Source organism: Thamnophis sirtalis, unplaced genomic scaffold (assembly GCF_051295495.1).
Source record: "Thamnophis sirtalis isolate CommonGarterSnake01/CBP01778 unplaced genomic scaffold, rThaSir2_p1.2 scaffold_3, whole genome shotgun sequence".
Taxonomy (NCBI): domain Eukaryota; kingdom Metazoa; phylum Chordata; class Lepidosauria; order Squamata; family Natricidae; genus Thamnophis; species Thamnophis sirtalis.
The window spans coordinates 54,103,327-54,129,202 of record NW_028261383.1 but is presented as its reverse complement, the minus strand read 5'-3'; the positions used below and the strand labels follow the sequence as shown (position 1 = coordinate 54,129,202).

Genomic DNA, 25,876 nt, shown 5'->3' with positions numbered 1-25,876 from the left:
GCAGGAAATGAATTGCAGGAGAATATGAAGAGCAGGGAGAAAGCAGAGATAATTAGGACTCAAACATAGAAAAGCTTTTTTTTTTTTGGAATAGCCTCCTGGGTCAATTGCATTTTAACAAATAAAACAAATGGAAGTAGCTAACAACAAAATAAAATTGAGCCTTGGTTCCCAGTGACCTTTTGGCAAAAAAAACAAAAACAAAAAAAAGCTGTATCAGAGTTCCGGCCAAATTAGTTTTATGGTGTTATCTACTCTTGTTGATATCTTCACATGATAGTCAGTGTTTGGCTAGTCACTGTATCTCACATTCTTATTAAAAAAGGAGGAGAGATGCATTTCTTTGTAAAAACCCAGCTTTCTTAGGTCAAACCAATAAAATATTACGCATGAGGCTGTTGACAACCTGCTTGTTCTTTCCACAGGCTTGGATGTTTGAAACATTCACAATAAGAACTAGGAAAATATCTTGATTTTGAAACAATAACATGTTTACTTTATTTCTTTTTAAAGGAAGTGATGGTAGCAAAAAGCGGCAGTACTACTGTGATGTGTCTGTGCATGCTTAGGAAGTACAAAACTTCCTTTGCATGATATTGTGGAAAGCCCCTTCCCCCCAGAAGAATAAAATATTTTTGGAAATATTAAAAAGGCTGAATATTATATTTCCCTAATGGATGAACATGATTTTTTTAAAGATAGAAAACAGACTCAGTTTTTTTTAATATTTTATGCGCCTTAAAAAAGATTGGGACAGTCTATTCAGAAACCAGCCACAGTTACCCTTCCCCCCAAGCAGAAACTAAGGAGGCCAGCTTTTAAAAATGCAGATTTGGTAATCCATTCAGAAAGACTGGGTCAAGACAGAAACTCAGACAAGCAACAAATAAAAGCTTGACAAAATTAGCTCAGACAAACACCTAGGATTTGCATTTCCTCTTTTGCCTGTAGAGCCAGCTATGACCCCTGCATAACCCCTACATGACCCCATAGGAATCTGGCAACAGCCAATAGAATATTTAAGGACATGTTCTTGCACAGGAATAGGAAGCTCAAATGCAAAGCCCAAAAGAAGGTATAAAATCCATCTACTCTCAACTCCATTTTATCAGCTGCATCAAAACCTGATGGTTCTGTTCATCATTAAACCATCTTTCCAATCAGCGTCCATGTTTCCAGTGTCTCTCTCCCAGATTGGAACTGAACCAGATGTTAGATTCTATTCCAACAAAATAGAATCTGTAGTTCTAAATTTAGATAAAGTGTTGTATTTGAGCTCGGTGCTTACAAATGTTTGTTTTGTCAGCTGCCCCTTTGTTTTCTTAGTTTGCTGCAAAGAATCATTCTGTAAGTCCTACTTGGGGAGATGACACAAATGCTGCTGATGGCTCCTAATCATCACTCTCTTTTTAAATATGTGCAGTATATCCTGCAGGACAACCTCTGTGACAGAGAGTCAATAATACTTGAAGGAAGATTTTCATAAACTGAGATAAGGCTTAGCTGAGTTAAATGCTCATCTTGTGGTATGTGCCAGTCATTTCATCGGGAGGCATTTCTTTTAAGAGATTGTAATCAATTCTTCACAGAAACCATCATGTACTTATAAAAAAAATACATTGGTCTCTCTTTTTTTCAAAAAGTTTTCTAGGTCACAATATTACTATATTTTACATGTCTGGACCAACTTTTTTGGACATACACCCAAAAGGAAAATAATTGTGCACATCCACACACATGCACCACATGCATTTCCTGTTTCTCCTTCTAACTTCAACAACCAAACCAGGAAATATGAAAAAAAACAAGCAGAGCATGGACATAGGCCAAGAGGAAGAAGTGTATTGCAAAGGATAGAAAAGAGATATTGGAAACAAAATATGATGGAAATAAGGCAAAGGGAAGGATAACTAGAGGAAAAAGTGCAAGAGAATGGAGAAATAGCCCTAGTTAGGAAGTGCAATATGGTGGCAAGGCATCCTCTGAGAAACACTGTGAGGGAGAGGGGTGGTCTCCAAATTTGATGCAGAAATAAAATTAAATCTACTTAGAGCAAAGCAGCAGTTGTTGGTACCTTCTACCCATTCCTTTGTTTCATCTATTTATGCAAGTTTAACACAGCCCTCACAGATAATTATGGGAGGGAATATCATCTTCCTATAGGTAAATTTCATATAAAAATTTCTACAGTAAGCATTAAACGTGGGTGGAATTGTCACATTATCCTGAAACAGCATACAATCAATCAATCAATCAATCAATCAATCAATGTACGGTCCAGGACTTGGACAATTTGTTTAAGGAACCCCACCTTACCCTCCTGGGAGGCAGATCTAGCTAGCAATTTTTGATCTGGAGAGCTAATAAAAAGGTAACATCTGGTTAGTATTTGGATGGGAGACCAGAGTCCAGAACTGTGGTCTTGACTGGGAAGTTTAAAAAACATAAATCTAGTAAACTGCTTTGGCTTCATGCCAAGAATATTGCAATGATCTATCCATATAAATTATCAGGAATCAAGATGAATGAAAAGATAGGATTTCTTTTATACTAGCTTCTCTTCAATGGGTCCATGGGTCTTAGTCCTCTTACTGCTATCTCTGATTATTATTTGTAAAGGAGATAGATGTGAGTACACAGTGGTAGAAAATTATTCTATTTATTATGAAGAGTTTGTTCAGCAGTAAGTGTGGAAACTGAACCAAAAGTCATCTGGCTGATTCCTGAATCTGTCATTAATCACTCCATGACAGTGGAAGCAATTCTCTTTTGCCTCAGTGCCAATTTGCCTGTGACCTCCCTGAAAAGAGGAAGCTCAGAGCCGCCTTCATTAACTTTCATGGCCCTTGAGTAAATCTTGTATTAATCCTGAGGTAACCCAGGAAATTTGTGTGTTACTTGAGGCCTTGTTACCTCACAAGCTTGTCTTTTACTGGTGCATATGAGCAGAAGTTCTGCATGCCTGTAAATAAGGTTATTTATCCAGATTCAAAAAGGGTCACTTGCCAGTTAGATAACCTTGTCAAGGGGGAAATGAATAAGTGCTGCCCAGACTCTCCCAGTGATTGTGAGATTTTTCTCAATCCCATTGAAATCTAGCCACTATGTATGCCTTGGTCTCCCAAAAAGCCTATTGGGCACTGTTGGCAACAGAGAACTCTGTCTCCAAGTTTCACCCCTTGTCTTCTATATATTTCATGTTCCAAGCAATCCAGCCTCTTTACTGTGGTAGTTCAAGCAATGGACAACCAGCAGGCATAATTAGGACATGTCTACATTTGTGTCTCTGCATCATTCCTATCTGCCACCTCTGAAACTTGCTGTGGGTAGGAATGGGATTGGTCTCTACCTATTGCAGTCCTGTGGGGAAAAAAAATTCTATCTAGAAAGTAATGCAGAATAATATTGTTGTAACCATAATGGGTTATAGGAAAACCATAATGGGTTATAGGAACAACTATTAGAAAATATACATGAAATGCATTTAATTTATACAAGTGTTTAGTGTTACTGCTGTAGTGAATTTCTCTGCTAGGCAGTAGTTAAAGTAGATGATTGCTAAAATCTCTCCCTAACATTCTATTCCACTGTTTTATTATATATTATACCTATTAGCCCTGCTCACTAGATGCATTAACAGATAAGGAGATAAATAACAAAGGCAGTGTAAGTAGCTCTAGGTCAGGAGTGTCAAACTCAAGGCCCAGGGGCTGGATCCAGCCCATGCTTAGATGTGGCCCAAGGAGCTGCCCTGGAAACAGCAAAGGACTGGCCTGTGATGCCTCTACCAGTGAAAAGGGAGCTTGGGAGGCTGCATGTGGCCCTCGCAAGCTCTGTTTTTTCTGGCAAAGGTTTGCAGGAGCCCACTGCCGTTGAAAACAGAGCTTGGGAGTCCATTCTTTGCTGGCAGAGTGCTTGGGCTACCACAGGCGCCCCCGACATGAGTGAAGTTAAGCTGGCCATGCCCACCCCAGTCTCCCAAGGTCAACACAACCCTGATGCAGCCCTCAATGAAATCTAGTTTGACAGCCCTGCTCTAGGTTGTTTGCATATTTGCATCTCATCTTCTAGAGTAAGGACTTAAGTGAATCAATCTGGTACCTTGTTTAGGATGTTCAACATTTTCTCAAATATGAAAACTGTTGCTTGAGTAAGATCATCTCTATGTTTCTACATTTGCTTTACAGTTGAAACTAACTTGGGATCTTTGGACACATTTGCAAAGACCCAGCACTCTGGAAAAGGCTCTAAAGCTGGGAAAGGTGGAAGGAAAGAGAAGACAACCAGGAGCAAGGTGGATGAATTCAATTACCATGGCAATGAGTGAGCCATTGGGAGACTTGAAAAAACTGATTTGGGATAGATCATCATAGACAAAAATCTACTTAGGTGGTCACTAGGAGTCATTTACAATGACTAAATGGCATATTAATCATCAAAGTCTTAAAGTAATTTATGGACTAATTCTTTTCCCTTCTGGCTAGCAGACAATAGATACCTAGCAATAATAAATGGACTCATATTTAAATCTCTCTATACAACAGTATAGATTTACTGTATGCCTTTCAGTGAATTAGTTTTTACAATATGTTTATTTATTAAATGACAGTCACATATAGTGAAGCCAAAGCACTATAGCTTCATTCATTTCAGAAAAAAATATTTTCCTTTTGTAAAATAATATTAAATAACTTACACCATTAATTCCCTTAATTTATTTAGTTGAAATCCTTTGCTGTCACTGCTTTAAAAGTTGTCCTGCATTTAGTACAAACATCAAATGTAATTTGTTGTTTGATGTTCTATTTAGTTACTTTTCTCATGTGTTTGACTACACCTCCTTTGGGAACAGAGAAAAACATTCAATATCATTACACCCAACTTCTGGAACACATGCCAAAGAACCAAACTCCCAGCCTATAGGAGCAAAATGCTCTAATTTGTGTTGCATTTGTCCTCCCTTTTTGTTAGTGGGTTGGCAGATAAAAGAAATAAAGGTGTGGAGGAGATGTGAGGTGATGTGGGGTTATAATCAGGGCTGGGTTCTGGCATCCAAATAGCTGACTTTTTTGGTTTATTTGTTTGGCATTTGAAGCTGGGTGGCTTCTGAAGTTAAAGGAATTGGCAATGGGTGTTCTTGTGTGTCGCTGTTCTTATGTCATTTGCCTTGGCACCCAACAAGCTTCCTGCCAGCTGGATGTTTCTTTCTACAATGTTTTGCATTAAAATAAATAAATAAATACATAGGAAGCTGAAATCCTAGCCTCCAGAATGATTTTGTTTCCAATAATACCTCTGAAAACAAATAGGTTCCATAAATATTCTTAGTCAAAATAATTGTGACAACTGTCTCCTCCCTTTTTTTTGTATGTTTGGATATGTTTCCAGCTGTCCAGGAAAAAAATGACTCCAAAATATCCCAGGGACATCCCAGAAATGCTGCTGAAGGAATGTTTAACCATATTTTTGGCCATGGTAGTCATTTCATTAATGTACCTTCTGCAACCTTTTAAAAAGATCATCTACAGAATAGCATTAACTTCATTTCCTAATAAATTTGACATTTCACTGATACAATTCATGAATATGGTAAATAATCTTCTTTTCCTCAAACTGAGAAGATCTTCATAGTTTGCAATGAACCATTCAGCACTCTCGTACTACTCACACAATCTTATATTCAGCTCTGAAATAATGTTACCTATTTCTGTCCAAATAGGTATAGGATTCACTCCCTAAAGTTCCTGTTTACTAAATCAGCGAAATGTCTGAGAGTCATTGAAGGAACAGGTAAGAAGACATTGCAGTTTGAGCAGATTTTACTGCTTTTTTTCTTTTGCCTCGAAATAGTCTAAAAATCTCCAAATTTCAACAAAACCCTGTAAAGCATCTCCACTCATATGTAGACGCATTCTTTTAATGGATTTCCTTGCAATGATTCCTTGCAATCATATGTTTAGTAGCTATACAACATTAAAAAACAGGCTTGTATAAGAGTGCAGCTTTGGTGCATTAGGCTGTTATATGGGTTAGTTTGCAGACTATTTGCTTCTTAATGTCTGCTGTAGGACCTGAAAAATCACAAAAACTTCATTGCCTTAATACGGTAATGGAAAGCAGCTGTGAATTGTGCCTGTCTTAGACCATCATGTTCAAATTCTGTTCAAAGTACTTTAGAAAAAAGTTAATACATTGTGATACTTGTTCTTATGTTGTGCTGTTTTTTTTAAAAAAAATAAAATAATCTAACACTGTCATGGGGAATAGTTTCTCCAATTTACAAGTTACTGGATATATTTTCTGCACGGGTTATTGTTAGTACTTTAATCAGTTGGAACTGCAGGTCTTTTAAAATCAGTCTAACTATTGTAAAAGCCAACTCTTCTAGATCCAGTGTTGCTTAGCCAATAGATAGAACCAGAAGGCTTTGATGTGAAGTCTTAAGACTATATGTTGTTGCCCCCCACCATTGTGAATCTATACAATTATGTTTGACAATTTAGTGCCCAATTGGAATCATTATTTGGGGGTTAGCCTATTTTATTTATTTTGATAAGCCTGCTGTAGGCTGTAAGGAGGTTCAAGGCCCAGTGACGTCAGTGTATTCATGGTATTCATCTCTAATAAGCTATAATACTTGAATTTGAAAAGTTTGTGCATATTTTTAACTGTTATATGGTTATATAAAGGATCAGGGCCAAAAATTAGCATGAATAAATGAATATGGTTTTGAACCAGTTTTATTTAGGGTGTTTAATGATTTCTCTGACTATTATTTCTTGATTGTTTTTGTACTTTTAAAAAAATTGTAAGCTGCCCAGGATCACAGCAGTGAGATGGGCAGCCATATAAATTAAATAAATAAATAAACCTTGAAAGCCATATATTTTATGAATGAGTTGTTGCTGAGAACAGCAGTCTCACATACATATCATTTTGATATTTTCTCAGGCACTAAAATGTCCTACCACCAAGTTGATCCACTTTGGAAATTTCCCCTCAGTTCCATTCTGAATCACAACCACAATATCAGAAGTAGACTTCCCATCATTTTATAATGCTTTACCCAATCCAGGATTTTTTTAGAAAAAGAAAGTTTATCTTGATTTAAAATAGAACATTCAAAATGCTTGCTTAATTTTAACCAGGCTCCAGAGGTCTGACATATTGACCTTTAAAGTAATAATAGTTTTATATTATGGGGAGGATCACATTTTTATGTTGGTCATGCAAAGGTCACTGTGGTGGGGATGGACATTTTTATGTTATGTATGTATCCCTATATTTATTTCAGCAAGGACTGTATACACATAAAGAAAGAAGAAATGCATTCATACAGAATGTACCAAAATGTTTGGTAGTTCAGTCAGTAGAAATGGTTTGGTGGAATAAGAATTTATCATTCACATCAGTCACTTTTTAAATGCCATTTCAAATACACATTCTTTCTTGGCTGGCTTCGAGGCATTCTGACAACCCAATCAATGAAACCAATATAACTGTAGTAGAATATGAAAGTGAAAAATATTTCTGAAATACAGGCTCATATCTAAGATAGTCATTTATTGGGAAGCTTTAAAAAAATCACCAAGGATTGGATGCAGAAGATCTCTTAGATATATGTTATATATTTTGGCCAAGTATTTGCATGACAAAATAATTAACTTCAATATGATACTTATCTACTGGGACCAAAATTTTTGAATTCGAGGAGATCTAAAAGACTGTACTGCCAAGTTCGTTAAAAATATATATATGCTGATAAGCATATTTCCAACATGACCGAATCTTATATTAAGATCAGAATGGTAGCATTCTTCCATACAATCAGAGAATGAGAAGACTGAGACCTGAACAGTTCAGGAATGGTAACTTGGAGAGATTTAGGATTGTGGATGCCTAAAATTATTGAACTTTTATTTCTTAAAAAAAAATAGAGCCTTACCTGCATATTTGCATTTGAATTGCTTTTCTTTTTTTTCTCATCTGTCTTTTAGTTAAATAAATCCCAATTGTGTTGATTTCTGGATTATTGTTGAATTTCTCCCTTGAATATTTTAGTGTCTCAGACAATTAGTAACTGTCTAAATTTATACCTCCCTGGTGGAGATGAAAGCCTAAGCCAGGGGTGTCAAACTGGCAGCCCACGGGCCAGATCACAAAGGCAAAAATGTCACACTGCATCACACGATGCCACATGGCATGATAGAGTTTGACACCCATGGCTTAGGCCAAATGATTTTCCAAGACTTCAAGAAAATTTTTTGGCTGATACTTCAATTACTTTCTTGAATCTGAACATTTTTCTTTTTACAGAGATTGACTTTTGAAAACAAGAAGGAAGGCTGTTGAAGGCACTGAAATACTAATATCTCTCTTTATATTTTTCCAGGTGTGCCAGCTTGACATCACTTGTCAAAGTAGGTTTGCAGCTTAGAGAATTCAGTAGGAGAGCTTTTCACATGATGCCGTTTTTAATCTTTTATCAACCGTGCTCTGTAGAAATAAAACATGTGCCAGCTCATCTGAAGTTTAGTGCTTGTTGAAATAACCTTTATTTCCCAGAATTTTGGGATGTGCTGCTGCTTTCATTTAGAATGAGAGCCAGGGGCATCTGAAAGGGCAATTAAAAAAATCAAGATGGCAGTCACAACCAAGCATTTGATTGATTATGCACCGTCAAGTCATTTCCAACTCCTAGCAACCACACAGATTTCCTCCATGACAATCTATTCCCAACCTGTTCTTTAAGGTCTCCCAACAGTCACTAATTGCCACTGTAACTGAGTTGCAATGAATATTGTAGTGGAATTAAAAAGGTTTTAATTGAAGGCATATAGCTGCCATACTGACTTTTTAATATCACTTCTCTGCAGACACCCATGAGCATAACTGTGTACTCTACAAACATAATTTAGAATTATATTTTTGAAGACTTTCTGGCACTCTGAAAAAAAAGTAAGACTATGTAAGACTGGCATGAACTTGAATAAGGAAGTTCTCTAAAGCAGCCAAATTAATAGCAGAAAAGTGCTCTGCTTCAGTGTTTCTTCCCAATTATATCTGACATGTGCAAAAGCTTATTTACAACCACTGATTATATTGTTATTTGAATGTTTATTCTATTGTATTTTAAGGTAATATTACCTTATTGGTTGGCACAGCAAGAACCATAGCGTAAAACTTGCAAACTGTTAGTTTTAGAAAGGTCATTAAATGGCCACAATAATATTGTGAAATGGTCCTTCTCATAATCTAGGAATTGGTTGAAACAGGAGGAAGATGATCTGTTGAATATGTTCACTGCCTTGGGTTGTTTGTAAAGATAATAGATAGGATACAAAAATAGTTACTTTACTGATCTCTGATCAGTAAATTTTGATTTAAACCAGTTTTGTTACTACTTTGTGTATTATCACATAGTTGTGGTGCAGTTGTGGTACATCCATTGTTGATGGGAGGAAGGGAGGGAGAGAGAATAAATACGGATCAGACCTTATGTAGCTTTTTCTTTTTTCCAAGCAAATTGAATTTAAGCAAATTTAAGTTCATTGTACAGTATGTGAAGTTGTGGATTAGAGTTGTATTTTTCCATTCTGATGCAGAATGGCTAACTGAACTGTATTTTACCTTTTATTCTATTGCTGTAGGAAATTAAATGTTTTTCAATAGTTATAGCTTCCCTCAGGACAGCTCAAACTGGAACTGAAGTGCCCGAAAATCTATTCAGGTTTCTGCTACGAAGTTAACTTTAGATCAGAAATGAAATGTAAAATGAAAGGTCAAAATACTGGAGATGTTTACAATGTGAGTTATGATCTAAAAATCAGACCATAAAGATCATAAAGCCTTGCAGCATTTCAGAAATCGTTGCTTAGAAAGCTAAAATGATAATCTATTGTGGAGGACAGAGATAAAAATGAATTTCAGTGGATTCCACTTTTAATCCTCAGCATTGTTGTTTCAACACCACTATAATAAGCAGCATTGATTGAACAGAAGTAGCATCATTCAAGGTGTGACAATTTTATCTGCCAAGATCTTTTTCTGATTTTGCTAGAATTTTGCCCCAATTTTCCAGTTAATTGTTTTTGATGTTTTGTTGAACTTTAATAACTAAACATCAAGCTATAATTTTGCTAGCTGAACTAAGAGGGGTTGTTTGCTTTGATTTGAACGTTGGGTGCAAATTAAATCAGAAATGACTCACAGAAACGTTTAAATATATTCCTGGTGAATAAATGCCTCTTGATTTGAGAAACTTGAATGTGAGATAAATAATATCATGTTTATAGGGTGCTTTTATTGATGCTAATCCATGTAGAAATTGCATAGTATTCTACGTAAGAAGCAGTAACATTTTATTTCTAAAATAAGAATGGCTAGAGCAGTGTTTTTCAACATTCTGGGAGTTGAAGTCCAGACATCTTCAAGTTGCCAAGGTTGAGAAACACTGGGCTAGAGGAAAAACAGGAAAAATCATGTGCAAATACATTTAGTTTTGGAGAACAATTACACGATCAATGTTATGTGCTCAAATATCTTTTTATCACCCAGGTTAATCCACAATGAAATCATCTTGGAAAGAGATGCTAAAAATGTAGTTTTCTTTGCTCCCTGTCCTGCAAAATACACACTCAATATTTGTGTCAAAATCAATTTTCCATTAGTCACAATCAATGGATACTAGCAGGCAGAATTTCACTACCTGTTCTCCCTAGATTAATTCCATAATAGATGGTATATTATTATGTAGAATAGTAAGAAGGCATAGAAATATCTGGACAGAAATATTTAATTTTTCTCACCAAGGCATAAAAGAAGACAGTGGGAACAATGGAAATACATTCAGGAACCAAATCAATTTTTTTGGGAGATTACATCATGAATTTTTCTACTTTTATCCAGAGTTTACTATTGTAACTTTCTTTGTATTATCTGGAGGAAACTAAATTGTCCTAAATTGTTATTCTGTCTAACAGTTTGTTGAATGTGAAGAACAAAGTCCAACATCCTAAAGTTTTGCTTCATGACTACTGTTGATAGGCAGGTAGAGGGCATGGGGACTTTGCTTAGATCAGCTGGTGTACCCTTGCAGTCTTTCCTGGAACATGATACCCTGGCAACAGTTATCCACATCATCATCTACCCATGTGCCTACATTTGAAAAGTATCCAGAAGCTGCAATTGGTACGTAATGCACCAATTCATTTAAAGACAAGGAAACCTTGATATAACTCAAGTGGTGGCTGTGGCATTATTTCAATTTAGATTAAGGCCAGCCACTCATTTACTGTTATTGCCAAGTACAAGTCAAAGAAGCCTTTGGAGTTTGATGACCAGGTAGAACCAACCATTCCAGTGTTTATCTCAGTTGACATTGAGTGGTATCCTTCTGCGACGACTGCGGGAGGTGGGGTTGGGAGGCACCGTTTTGCGGTGGTTCTCCTCTTACCTCTCGGACAGGTCACAGTCGGTGTTAGTTGGAGGGCAGAGATCGACCCCTAGGCCCCTAACATATGGGGTGCCGCAGGGTTCGGTCTTGTCCCCTCTACTTTTCAACATCTACATGAAACCGCTGGGTGAGATCATTCGGCGGCACGGGATAAAATACCATCAGTATGCGGACGATACTCAGTTGTATCTGTCCGCCCCGTGCCAACTCAATGAAGCGGTGGACGTGATGAGCCAGGGACTTGAAGCCGTTAGGGACTGGATGAGGGCCAACAAACTCGTGCTCAACCCAGATAAGACCGAGTGGCTGCTGTGTTTCCCTCCCACCAATTTGGCAAGTATTCCATCTCTCAGGCTGGGGGGTCAAACATTACACCCCTCAGACAGGGTCCACAACTTGGGGGTCCCCTGGATCCACAGCTGACTTTTGAACACCACTTGTCAGCTGTGACCAGGGGGGCATTTGCCCAGGTTCGCCTGGTGCACCAGTTGTGCCCCTACCTGAACCGGGAGGCTTTCACAACAGTCACTCGTGCCCTTGTGACCTCTAGGCTGGAATACTGCAACGTGCTCTACATGGGGCTGCCCTTGAGGAGTATTCGGCGACTTCAGCTAGTCCAGAATGCAGCCGCGTGAGCAATTGTGGGTGCACCTCGTTTCACCCACATAACACCTATCCTCCGCGAGCTGCACTGGCTACCTGTCGATCTCCGGATACGCTTCAAGGTGCTACTTGTCACTCATAAAGCCCTCCATGGTAGTGGATCTGGGTACTTGAGAGACTGCCTACTACCAATTACCTCCACACGACCTATCAGATCTCACCGATTGGGCCTCCTCCGAGTTCTGCAGGCCAATGCCGACTGGCGACCACGTGGAGGAGAGCCTTCTCGGTGGCAGCTCCGACCCTATGGAACGATCTCCCCATGGAGATTCGTACCCTCACCACCCTCCAGACCTTCCGCACAGCCCTCAGAATCTGGCTATCCCGTCAGGCCTAGGGCTAAGATTGTAACCCGCCCGAATGGTATGAATGTTGTGCTCTTAATTATGTATTGTCGTATATGTAAAAGTTTGTTTTTCCCCTCTTCCCTTTCGGATTGTGAGCCGCCCTGAGTCCCCCCAGGGAAAAGGGCGGCATACAAATAAACTTCTGAATCTGAGTGATAGCATGTCATGTATCCTACAGAACACCTTGTCTGCAGAAGTTCAGATGAAGCCTCCCATACTGTGTTTCAGAGGGCAGTCATGACAGAACATTACTGCAGGGAATTTGGTGGTGGATGAATTTTGGATTTGAATGGAGAAAATTTTCATGTTTGCTTCTAGGTGATGTGTTGTAAACTGCCAGTTTGATTAGGCAGTCAATACATTATTAAAGCTGGATGCAGTTTGTGCGGAGACCAGCACCTATCATTATTTTGAATGCCACGTTTAGAGAAGTAAAATTATCAGAATTAGAGAGCTTTTTTTATTACTGTACTTGACAGATATCTTGGTTCAGACAACATGAACTAAAATCACTGGTTTACCTGAAATGCTGTAGACATGTTCCTTTATGGTAACGGGGATGGTGTGTAGCAATTTAAAATGTGTGATATCACTTAGCTGTGTACAGTAAAGATCAAATTCATTAACAATCTGCTTTCAAAAGGGTTTTGTAGTGGAATATAGTTGGGATTCTGTCTATAAGTGAAGAACAATAAAGAAAACTCCTTTTAAACAACTCCACATGTTGTTCTTGGTTTTCAGGCCCTGACAGATTTAGTCCAATCACTGATGGGAAGTATAATCAAAGTTGCACTGGCTGATTGCTTGGGATGGGTCAGAAATCAGCTAAGTCTTTGCTTACTATTTGTAACTTTTAGCTGGCCTAGTAAAACTATTTCCTGAATTAGATTTGAACTGAGGCAAAATGTTCACATGTATTTTTATGCAGCACATAACATTATTTCTCAAAGCAGTATTTAACAGCCAGAACTCTTATTGCATAACTCAATCTTCAACTTATTGTTCAGCACTCAACTGCCATTTGTGACACTCTTGTGTCAATGTTCATTTGTTTTCACAAACGGGAAAATTAGACTTTAATTGGCTTCAGAACATTCAGAACAAAAAATGTAAAAAAAGAGAGAAACATTTGGCCTAATCTTGCTTAGCTAGTTACGCTATGAAAAATACATTTGAATGGCACTGTGGGAGATAGCTGTCATTCATTTAAAGTAAAAAGTGCAGCAAGGTAGATTATACTGAAGGTTAAACTCCTCTGGCTGAGTAGCTTGTGCTTGATCTGAATCACATTGACATACTCATCCATGGTTGGGGTCCCCAAGGGAAAGCACATCCAAATAAATAAATTGAAAGATTAAAAAGGGAAATATTCTGAAACAAAACATACATAAGGCATTAACCAGAGTCACTTGCTAAGCTATAGCATAAAATCTGCAGTAGATGGTTATCTTCTCAAATAATGAAAAAATGGACTTGAATGCAGGAGGCTAATACCAGTGCTGCTGCCACTACTGACTTTATTATTTTTGCTGCACTCCCAAAAACCTCAAACGCAAACCTTTATTAACATATGTAGGCATTAGTCCTGTTGAATTAACAAATCACAAAATAATTGTTTCTGTACACTCATTTTTGTTCTAAGAATCCAGATACGTTTTCATCTGCATAGGTCAGGGTCGTTATTCTTTTGGTTCTATAAAAGGACAGGTGGACACCTATTTCATTTATTCCATGTCACAATTACACAATGTTTTTTGTAATATTCCATATTTTTCCCAACATACAGGTCTGGACCTAAGCAAACTGGGGCCAGTTAACATGAATGAGTGCAGCACATGATGAGAAAATATGCATTTTTCATACACTGGAGAGTAAGGGCAAAACATACCAACCATGTCCTACTTACTCCATAAACCTATTTCAGAATAACTTCTAATTTTGGTTTAGGGAAAATCTGGAACAATCAGAGTGCTATGGATTTTATTTCAGCTGTGCTGCAGTTGATCTGAAAGGATTTAGCAGATCTTCAGGAACATGATTTGTTTCAGATTTGAAATAACACAAATTTTGTTTCACTACTGTATATGTTGCTCAATTACATCTTCCAGCTAGTGTAGCTTTGTAAAAATGTTAGGGAGTTATAATTAAGCAAGAACTGGATGGGTATAGACTTTCAACATCTAATTTTGCTAATGCAACTTTGATTATGTGATTCAAAAATAAATCAGAACCCCGTGATTTATATGGCTGTTTCATCATAAATACTAAAAAGGCAGCTGCTTAAAAAAAACATAGAAATTTTAAACTATGGACAAAAGAAACTGGACTGGAATTTGACTTAGAACCTTCTTCCTGTCATTTCATTTGATTTTAATAACAATATAGATAGTTAAAGTGGAATCTCTTTAACTGGACTTTCAAAAAGCTTTTTTTCCCCAAAGATTCATCACAGTTTTTTGAGTAAATGCAGCAGTTCTAGAGGAAAAACCACTAATAATAATAACTGGCTGAAGAACACAAAGCAGAAGTAAAATAGCCAATTCGTTCTCAAAGAAGTAATTAAAAATATGTGTTCTTTAAGATCCTTATTGGAAGCAATTAATCCACGACCAACTTGACCTAACAAAGAACTGTAAGTTGACCACATTTGCTTCAGGTTATCAGTAGAGTATGTGGCTTAAAAATGTACTTAAGACTCCAGTGCTAAAGAATATGGCTGGATCCTATTCTCTTTTTAACTTACCTTAATGGCAATGGTAACTTCTGTGTATTTCATGCGTCATGTTTTAGAAAGTAAGCAAAAATAGCAATAAAAATAGCACTTAGACTTATATACCACTTCATAGTGCTTTACAGACCCCTGTAAGCGGTTTACAAAGTCAGCATATTGCCCACAACAATCTGAACCCTCATTTTACCCACATCAGAAGAATGGAAGGCTGAATCAACCTTGACTCTGGTGAGATTCAATCTGCCAAATTGCTGGCAGCCAGTGATCAGCAGAAGTAGTCTGCAGTACTAAATTCTAACCATTGAGCCACCGCGGCTCTAAATGTATTTCTAAATGTAAAAATGTATTTCTATAAGCATACCTATTATGAAATTTATATAAAAGCTAAACTTTTTCTTCAGCAGGCATATTTCTGATTAATCAATATTTCTTGATTTACTATATAAACTGTGAATAAATTCATATTTACTAAGGATTTTTAAAAAATGATTCTAATTTGACCTTGGGTATCATTTTATAGAAGATTGAATATATTTTATGTCAAAATGTAAATCACCCAATAAAGCTGGTGATGCAACCATCATTATTGCAACTCTTCTAAAAAACAAACAACAAAACTATAATTTATTGTAATCTCATCTTCATTCTATGCCAGGTGTTGGTGGAGTACACAGAAAAAACTACATTATTTAAAGTTTCTACTAAATATAATAAAAGATAATTAACATTTAGTTTGTTACATTGTAAAAGTGTACATATTTTAATTGTTTTGTTAGCTTTACCTAAGTTTCTTCAACTATTAAAAAAGAAAAATCAATTGTTGATAGTCAAAAACATTCAAATCAGTTGATACAACATTACAGTACAGCCAACTAAAATTGTTCAAAATCTTGTCATCTTATCTCAAGTTTAAAAGAGTCCTTAGACCAGATTATGACAAAGCTGGTTTAATGTATTTTCAAGTTGGAATCATTAAGATTTTGTAGGATACTGTACTTCCTGTTGATGGCTTCAGAAGAAAGGGGACCAAGTGACTTGAAAATCAAAGGGCAATCCTAGCCTTTAATTTTTTTTAATAGTTAGATCAACTTGTTAAATTAAGCACAACTAAAAAATTGGAAGCTAGGTGAAGCTGCCATTTTTGTGTGAAAACAATTGCGATACGCTATACTAAAAAAAATTGAAATATCCACCTGTCCTCACCACTCTGCCACAAAACTAGCAAAGTCAGAAAATACAAAAGTCTTCAAACTTGTCACTTTTGCAGAATAAAGCAAAAAAGTCATTGTGCTCCTTACTACCAGAAGCAAAATATTATCTGAGTTACCACATATAATAGCTTCTGGATGTGTCCACTTGAGTTGGCTTGGTTTCTGCTGAACCTTCCTTTTCTTTTTCGCAGTCACCTTCCCAGAGATTAATAAGTGGAGGATAGAGTTCATTCAAAGGAATAGAAGAGGTCTTTTGCATATATTTTTTCAATGAATGATGATAGTTTTTCCTTTTAAACCTTTTTGCAACATAGACAGAAACAGAGGCAAGGCTAATAACAGCAAACATCGATCCCATGACTACAGCTAGGGCTGTGCTTGTCTCTTGGTCAGTAATATCAAGGGCAAATGCTGCGTTTTTTGTAGTAACATTTACACAAGACTTTTGAGTTTGCTGATGGATATTAGATACTGTGAGACAGACTTCATAATCTGTGGAGGGTTGCAAATGGGTAAGATTGTATTCATGTACATCAACTGGGACCCTTGCAGTGTATGTAATGTGTGGGTTATCAATCTTCATTGTTGCAGATGACCATTTTAAATTAGATGTCATAACATTAGAGTTAGCTTTCCAAGAAACCAGGATGGAATGAGACTCTGCTTGCTTGACATAAATTTTCAGCACCTGAGTACCATCAAGAAGTGTTCCATTCACTCTTATAGTAGCCACTCTTGTATCTGCACCTTCTATATTTTGAGCTACACATGTGTATCTTCCTGAATCCTCCATCTGGATATTTGATATTTCCAGTGTGCCTTCACTACTAATCTTAAATTTGTCTGAAAGAGTTTCCACAGTTATTTTATTCCCAAGTGGAGTAACCCAATAAATCTCAGGCTCAGGTTCTGCCATAGCCCGACAATCCAAAAAGACAGTCATGCCAATGTCCAAATTCAAATGGTTTGGGAAAGTATCGTGTGAAATCATTGGAAGACACTGTTCACTGGAATCCTGTACTAATACCTCCTTTACTTGTTGTCCTTTGTATTCTGGTGGCATAGCACAAAACATTGATAAGGGTTCCATGAAACGAATATTGGTCTTGTTTGAGTTGATCCAGTGAATGACACAGTCGCATCTGAGTGGATTACTGTGAATACTAATCTCCCGTAAATTTGGAAGGGATTCCACTGTTTTTTGGTAGACCGCATTCAAGGCATTATTATTAAGCATCAAGCTTTCCAGAGCAGGTACATTCCGAAATGCTAAACGATGTATGTAAGATAACTTTGGATTATTGGTGGCTTCAAGCTTTGTAAGTTCAGGAAGATTGTCTAGTGCATACCTATCAATAGACACCAGCTCTCCCATGTTGTTGATCCCAAGTTCTTTCAACCGAAGCATGTTTTTGAAATCTCCTTCTTGAATTTTGTGGATTGGGTTTTTGTTAAGATCTAAAAATTTTAAATTTGGGACTTTCTCAAGTGCAAGCTGAGGAACTTTAGCCAATCTGTTATCATAAAACGAGAGACTTTCAAGACTATCCAAGCCCACTAGAGCATTTCCAGGGATGTCAGTCAGATACATTCCAGCCAGAACTAGACTTCTTAAATTTGATAGTGATTTGAAGTTCATATCTAGTATTCCAATCACAGGATTTTCTCCAATCATCAAAATTTCCAAGTTAGGTGTAGAATCAAACCAACGACCATCAATAACTTTTAATTTATTGGAATTAAGATGAAGCCTTAGAAGATTCTTCAAGCCTGAGAATGCATTTGCGGAAATTGTACTGATTTGATTATGGTTGATATAAAGTTCCTGTAGATTGCACAGATCTTGTAGGCAATAATCTGTCATCTCTGTGATCTGATTTTCCTCCAAGTGTAAAGTGGTTAACTGAGAAAGATTTGATAATCCCACATCTTTTATGCTAGTAAAATTATTTTGTGAAAAATCCAACTCTGTTAAATTGAAAAGTTGCTGGAGTTCATCTGTGGTCTTGGCAATATTGTTGCTTTGTAAGAGAAGGACTTGAGTATCAGTGAAAAGGTTACTGGGGATTTTTGTTAAACGAAGATCATTGCAGTCAACTGTTGGAGCTTCTCTGTAGGTTGACTGAGGAGTAAACCAGGGTCTTATTTCACAGACACACAATTGTGGGCATTCATTATTTTGTATGGAAGTTGCTTGAAATGAATTTATGAGCAATCCCAGTGCCAGCTGGCAAATCTTTAATGCAAAACTAATATGAGCCATATTGTTTTCTTCTAGCTTCTCCTTATTAATCACAAGAGCAGATAAAATATAGCCTGACAGTGTAGGAAATCAAAAGTTTTTCTTTTAAATGTTTGTGCATCCAAAGAATGGAAGATTTTTTTATGATTTTATGAACAGCAAATATTCCAATGATTTTTTCATCAACCTTATTGTTTCTATTTTCTTTAAGTTGCTTCTGTCACTATAAAGCAGTATGTCTGAAAAGAAAGAAAAATAAATTTCAGTTCACACATTTCAACATTAAAATCTTTCTTTACTTTCTTTCATTTAGTCCAAATATCAGTACCTTTCTGCATTCAGACAATATTTAATGCAAAATTATTTAAAACCTGCTAAAATCTGAAATACACCAGAAATTTACAGAATTGACCATGAAGTGGTTGCATTTTTCAAACAAATTTTTTTTTAAATGCAGAGTTTAAATTAGAATCCAAAGTAGTTAATTAAAAAAAATCCTCTGGCAATATGCCACATTTTTGTACCACTTGATAGAGCAGCCTCAAAGCACATAACATTGTTTTTTTACAATGTGATCAGATGCAATATCTGGAGTATAGCTACATGGTTTTATTCAGCAAATGAAAGTTGTAGATTAGTAGTAGATAATGTCTATAATTAGTCCATTTGAAAAGCAGGATGCAACTAGCACATTTTACTGAAAAATCTTTGTAAAAATGTATAACAAAGTCTGTAGTTCCTTACCCAAAACATTGAATAGCATTATTTTGTGTTCAGTAGTATCTTATGCTCATTACAAGTTCAACCCAAATAGATTTTGAGAGTTTCATAAACAACTAGGTTGTCCATGACAATTTTGAAAGACCTAAAAGAAATGGTTCTATGCTTAGGGCCTCACCTGTGTTCACTAAGTTATTTCTTGATTGTACCAGTGATGTGATATTTAATATTTCTCAGATGCTTTATATTTTAAGTTTTGTAATGCTTGACATTGTTTTTATTTGATTTTAATACTGGTCACTGCCCAAAGTTGTTCATTGAGATGGGTGGCCATATAAATTGATTAAAAAAATTAACTAAGAAAACCATTTTCCTCTGTACACATATTTTTCTTCAGAATAATCAGTCAGATAGAGATGAATCAGTTGGGTTTTTGATTAAAACAAAAACATTTTTAGTTTTCAAATAACATTAGTTTTAGTACAATTGATTCCATAAATTAACACACTCTATATGAAAATAATTCAGATTCAATTTTATTTATGAGATCGTTGGTTTTCAAACTTATATTTAAGGAATAAAAATGATTCTTGCTTAGTTATACTGTATTAGTTATACAGTAAAACAGAAACACAGCATGATTTAGAATGAATATTGTTCCTGTTAATATTTACATACCATTAATTGTGTATCATATATTGTGCTGTTATATTTTGAGTCCCCCCAAAAAATAAATATTTATTGTTTTAGGCAAGCAGCACTTAGTTAGCCGACCTTGGTTGAACAAGGTAAACAGGAATATCTGTCTAATATATGATAATATATTGAACTATGAATGCTAGAGATTAGATTGGGAAATAAAACAAATTCCATCACGTTACAGGAAAACTTAATTTGCATACTTACCAGGAGTCAAGATTGACTCAACAGTCTTCACCTAATCCTTTACAAGTTAACAATGAGTTAAAATTTACAAATATAACTTTAAAAAGTAAAATTTAATTCCTACTTAGAGAAAATGTTCTTTAGCAATATTCCTATATATACCGTATGGCAAGCCATTAATTGTACAAATGAATTAAATCTATTGCATGCTAATAGATTACATACCTAGATTGATTTCACATTTCTTCTTTGTTAAATGTAATTTTGCAAAGAATCGCTTAAGGTGTGAACAGCAAAAAACAGCAGAAAATGCATTATAAATAAATGGTGGGGACTTGAACATATTGGAGTATGATTATATTTATAAATACAGTTTTTGGCCATTCATAATAAATCTCTACTTATCCAGGATTTTTTTTTAAAATGAAGATGCCAGTTTACATAGCCAATTCTAATTTAGCAATGGCTCTATTGGAAAAAGATCAAATTTTAGAAATGCATCATACAAATAAATATACCAATGAAAACTTATCCGAACAAATAAATCTGCAATTTTCAGCTGACAAACATTTTGCAGAAATAGAAATGCATTTTTATGAATGGATATAATGATGCCAGGCAGCAAAGTATATTGGATTAAACATTGCAGCAAGCAGCTGATGAAAATCAACTTGAATTAGACAACTGAAGACTTTTATTCTATTCAGAATTTTAGAACGTGCCTTAATAAATTCAGGCAAAGTTCTGTTTCTTGCTTTGTTTCTTTAAAAAGTGTGTACAACTTTTATATAGTTACATATTTTATCAAATGGTGATCTGGCAATTGTCTGGACTTGAAAATCTGGTTATGCACGAATATACAGCAAAGTGGATATCTCTTAAGAGTAAAGATAAAGTAATAATAAAGGATTTTCTTTGCTCTGATAATATTTGAAAGAGGTCTCAGTTTGCAAAGACTAATAAAATTGTCTTAAGAAGGAATCATTTAAGGAATTCTTAAATAACTTGTTTGAAAATTGGTGTATTGCGCTTAACAGATCTGCAACTGTTCTTGGCCTGCCTCTGACTAACTAAACGTATTTTCACCCATATAACCCGCGGGTTATATGCGTTTTTTACATGCACAGCGCCCCCCTGCGGGATATATGCGTGGGCGGGGTATACGGAAAATATTTTACACGATCGGAGGCTTGCACAGGCTTCTTTCTCCGTTTCTTCCCCCACCCCGATCTCAGCTGTTTCCTTCTCCTCCGTTCCTTTCCTCTTCCCCAGCTTGCGCAGGCTTCTTTCTCCGTTTCTTCCCCCACCCCGATCTCAGCTGTTTCCTTCTCCTCCGTTCCTTTCCTCTTCCCCAGCTTGCGCAGGCTTCTTTCTCCGTTTCTTCCCCCACCCCGATCTCAGCTGTTTCCTTCTCCTCCGTTCCTTTCCTCTTCCCCAGCTTGCGCAGGCTTCTTTCTCCGTTTCTTCCCCCCCCATCTCAGCTGTTTCCCTTCTCTCTTACTCGTCGCGGGTTATATGCGTGGGCGGGGTATACGGAAAATATTTTTCACGATCCCGAAAACCCGCGGGTTATTCGCGTGGGCAGGTTATTTGCGTGGGCGGGTTATATGGGTGAAAATACGGTAGTTATTATTCTATTCTACTCTTATTTTGTTGATGATTCTATGGCAATGATAGGTAAATAAAGCAATTAATTTCATATACAGTTGCTTATATTATACCAAATATGTTTGTGTAATTATTTTTAAGTGCTGGATGATTATTAAATGCTTGAGACAAGGAACTACATGTCAGTTACAGAACATGCACACAAGTTCTATAAAAGAGCAATTTTACTTTGATTCAGAAAGCATTTGGCATCTTTAAAGCAATTTTCAAGAGACCTGTTTTCAAACCAAGTCTGTCCAGCAGATCAGAAAAAGCAATGTTCCATCAAATTATGCTGGGGTATTAAAATATGTGATTTCTAAAAGTTAGTCTTGGTTAGAAAGCTCCACTTTGTTAGTAAGCATCCAGGTATGAATATATCCGTATGGTTAATAGTGAAATTAGTTATAATAAACTAAGCAGATTGGTATCTACAAATGATTAACCATCAGGTACTGCTTGAAAGGGGCTCAGTAAATTTCAGGAATTAAGTACCTTTGAAAACCTTAAGACATTGTTTCCAGTTCTGACTTTTTATGGAAGAAAGAAACCATGCTCTGGAAATTCGTATGTTAACCTTCCTCATTTGCTAGAAGGAGCCTAGCAAGAATATTCAATAAAGAGTGCAACATTGTCCATTCATATTTGAAGTATCTCAATAACTCAATAACTATCTGCAATGTAAATACTCTGTTAAACTGAAATTCCTTTTTTTTCAAGAACTCCAGGTTTAAAAGCTTAAAGCTATTAAAGCTTAAAAATAGTATGCAACTCAGAATTTTAACAATAATCCTTAAATTCGTCAATGCAAGAGATGGCCATTACATTTCTGAAGGGCAAATTATTTGAAGCCAAGTAAATAGCACAGGTTTTCTATAGTAGCCCTTCTCCAATTTTGCACCATTAGAACTTATTTAGCCCAAATTCCTAAGATTGGCACTTCAAGCCCCAAAATGTGTCTCTAATGACACTCTGAGGCTAAACACAGGGTTCATGAAAGTAGAGATAACACATACTAAACTACTGGTTTAAACAATTCTTTTTCCTTCTTGGTCTTGTCCAACTAACTATGAGGGATGATTTTTAGTCAACATAGAAAATGATAGGTGACTAATAACATTTCATCCTTGGGATTCTCTCCAGGTCTTCTACTCAGCATGGGATAATCAGGTCCAGGCCCTCATTAAAAGTGTGTAGCAGGAACAGAGCATCGATTAGACCTAACCAGGTCTCCAATCTAATCTCCAATGAATCCAACAAGTATTCTGCCTCTCTTATGGCATATGTGACCATTCTTGAAGTACCTAACCATGCAGTGCCTTTACTCTGGTAAAGGCATGCCCTCACACAGCTGTTCTTGAAGGCTGATACAGGAAGTTTCCCTATCCAGAGAGACAATGCCTTTGTAACTTTAGAAACATAGAAAAAACAAAACATATATTTCTCCAGTGCCTGTATTACAGAGACATTTGTATTAGCCTAATTTTATAATTATTGAATTAATGGTAAATTTACATACGACAATTCTACATCTGCCTACTTCTCTTAGATATCAACCTTGCTACAACATTCAACGTTGCCAAGTTCTGCATAACAGCATTTAATACATATCAGAAGATGACCTGTGATAAACCCGGTTTTAATGCTTTGTCATATTTTTGTATCCATTTATTTTCACACAGCTTTTACATTATTTTTGGAGGGTTTGAGATATATATATATATATATATATATATATATATATATATATATATATATATATATATATATATATATATATATATATATATATATATATATATATACACACACACACACACACACACACATACATACATACACACACACACACACACACAAGCTTTTTTGTAATTTTATTTTTGTGTTTTAGATTTTTTATGGTTTTAAATACCTTATATCTCCCTCCCCTTATGTTGTTGACAATAAAAAAGTTTGATTTAATAACAATATTTTTTGGCAAAATGGAATGCAGGAATGTGTGCCCACAATAAACCATTTTGAGACTATAACATTATACAGCAATGTAATAACTACTTAGGCATTTCCAACTTTGTGTGTGAATGTAAAGGCACACGATTAAGACCATCCATTCAGGATGATGATTCAGTAAAACTGGCAGATGATCTAGCCAAATGAGAGCATTTCTTTTTAAACCGTATACACTATGGAAGATAACACAAGATGAGGTGATCACCACTTGTTTATATGACAAAGTGGAATTGAATTTCAAAGTCTAGTCTATTAATGGTGGTTACTCATGATAGATATATGCAAGTTTTAATTTCAAAAGCAGATTGCTTATATTTCTAAATATCAACCGCTAGGTATAACAGCAATAGCGGAATCTAATTGGCCATTGTAGAAAGCAATATTATAATAAGCTAGACCTGGCTTGATTACAAAAGGCTCTTTCATTAATTTCTCCATAATATAATTTGCTTCTATGCTATTACTTTTGTTAGATCATTTTGTTGGATTGTTACCATGCCAAGTTTGTTGCCATTTGGGAGGCACATGAGGGAGTGTCAGGTCTATTTGGAGGCTTTTTGCTGGCTTGGTGGCACAATTAATAACAACTGCATTTTTAACTGTAACAGTTATGGTGCACAGTCATCCAAAGAAAGCAAGCGATAAACTGCAACACTGCTTTTTCCAACAACCCTTAGCTTATTTGGCCTTAGCAGAATAAGCTTCACCAAGCCATATTAGAAAGATAAGAAATAATAATTTCAAGGATTCTACATAATCAAACTGATTTTGTTCTGTTCTCATTGGGAGCAATATCCTCATAAGCATTTAAAAACCATGGGGAAAAATTAACCCTGGGTGGCAAATACAGCTATATATTAGTTGATTTTGCCATGGGAAACTATAGTTAATCATTTCATTTCCCCCCAGAACAAAGTCTTATGCCAGAGAGCCAAGAATTTCATCATTCTATACATACATGGGCATAGGAACGTACTGGTTATGAGATACTTTGAAAGGGAATTAACATTTTTAAAATAACTGCAGTGCAATTGAGAAATTGTTAACAATTGTTTTCAAAGAACCTCAGAAAATACAGTTTCATATTATTTCCATTACCTCCATATTACAATCATTTCATCCAGTGTGGGGGGAAAAAAGCTAATATTAAAATCATCCCCTCCCCTCAGGTTACTACATCAAAGTAAATTCTAGTTTAGAATTCTAAATATTAATTGCTGTTATCTTTCTTGAAGGAAGATTTAATGCCATTGCCTTTTTCAAATAATTCAGTGTGCATCATATAGGATTCTGGGGGACTTATGTCTTATCATAAATAAGAAGAAACTGGGGCTCTCTATAGTTAATTCAGCAAATATCTTTCCATAAGTCTTAGGAAGGATTGTGAAAGTTAGATAAATAATTATATTTACTAAAAACTTTACCATTATACATTACTTGATGAAGGACACTTTCAATCCAATTGCACTAGCATATTATGTAACTATACTGGCATGATTGGATTGATAAATGACAATTTTCAAGACTATTATATCACAAAGGTAGAAACGTTGTATATAAAAAGTTTGAAAGAATAAGGTCATAAGAAATATGATTTTTCAATATATTGGATAATTCAACAACAATCTTCACAAATCATTTTGGTTAATTTGCTTAGTCAACCTGCAAATAATCCTCATGCCATCATTTTCTTAACTATTCCCAACCCTCCAATTATCAAATTTCTGCAAAGTAGGTGGGAAAGGAGAGTAGAAATTGCAATTGTATTTTATTTCTCTTTCAAAGAATTTGAAACCCGGGGTATAGCAACCTGATGCCCTATTATGCAAAGAGTTATCAAAAAAAGTAAAACAATTAGTATGGAAATTAGACTATCTGTTCTATTAATTGAAAGATGGGGAGATTTCTACAAATGCTTCCTACAAAATCCAACCCCAAATTATATCCTATTTCAGTTATCTAAGG

The 25,876-nt window shown here is 35.9% G+C and overlaps 1 protein-coding gene across 1 annotated transcript in view; it reads right to left on the bottom strand.

Annotated features, from left to right (window-relative positions):
- Nucleotides 1–15,791: 15,791 nt before the first annotated feature.
- The window catches only part of LRRN1 (leucine rich repeat neuronal 1), a 35,136-nt gene continuing 25,051 nt past the window's right edge, over nt 15,792–25,876 (bottom strand). Inside the window, exon 2 of the mRNA XM_014063992.2 lies at nt 15,792–18,888. Within this exon, the coding sequence (XP_013919467.2) occupies nt 16,520–18,670 (2,151 nt within the window). The 5' untranslated portion in view covers nt 18,671–18,888 and the 3' untranslated portion in view covers nt 15,792–16,519. The remainder of the gene's footprint in view (nt 18,889–25,876) is intronic.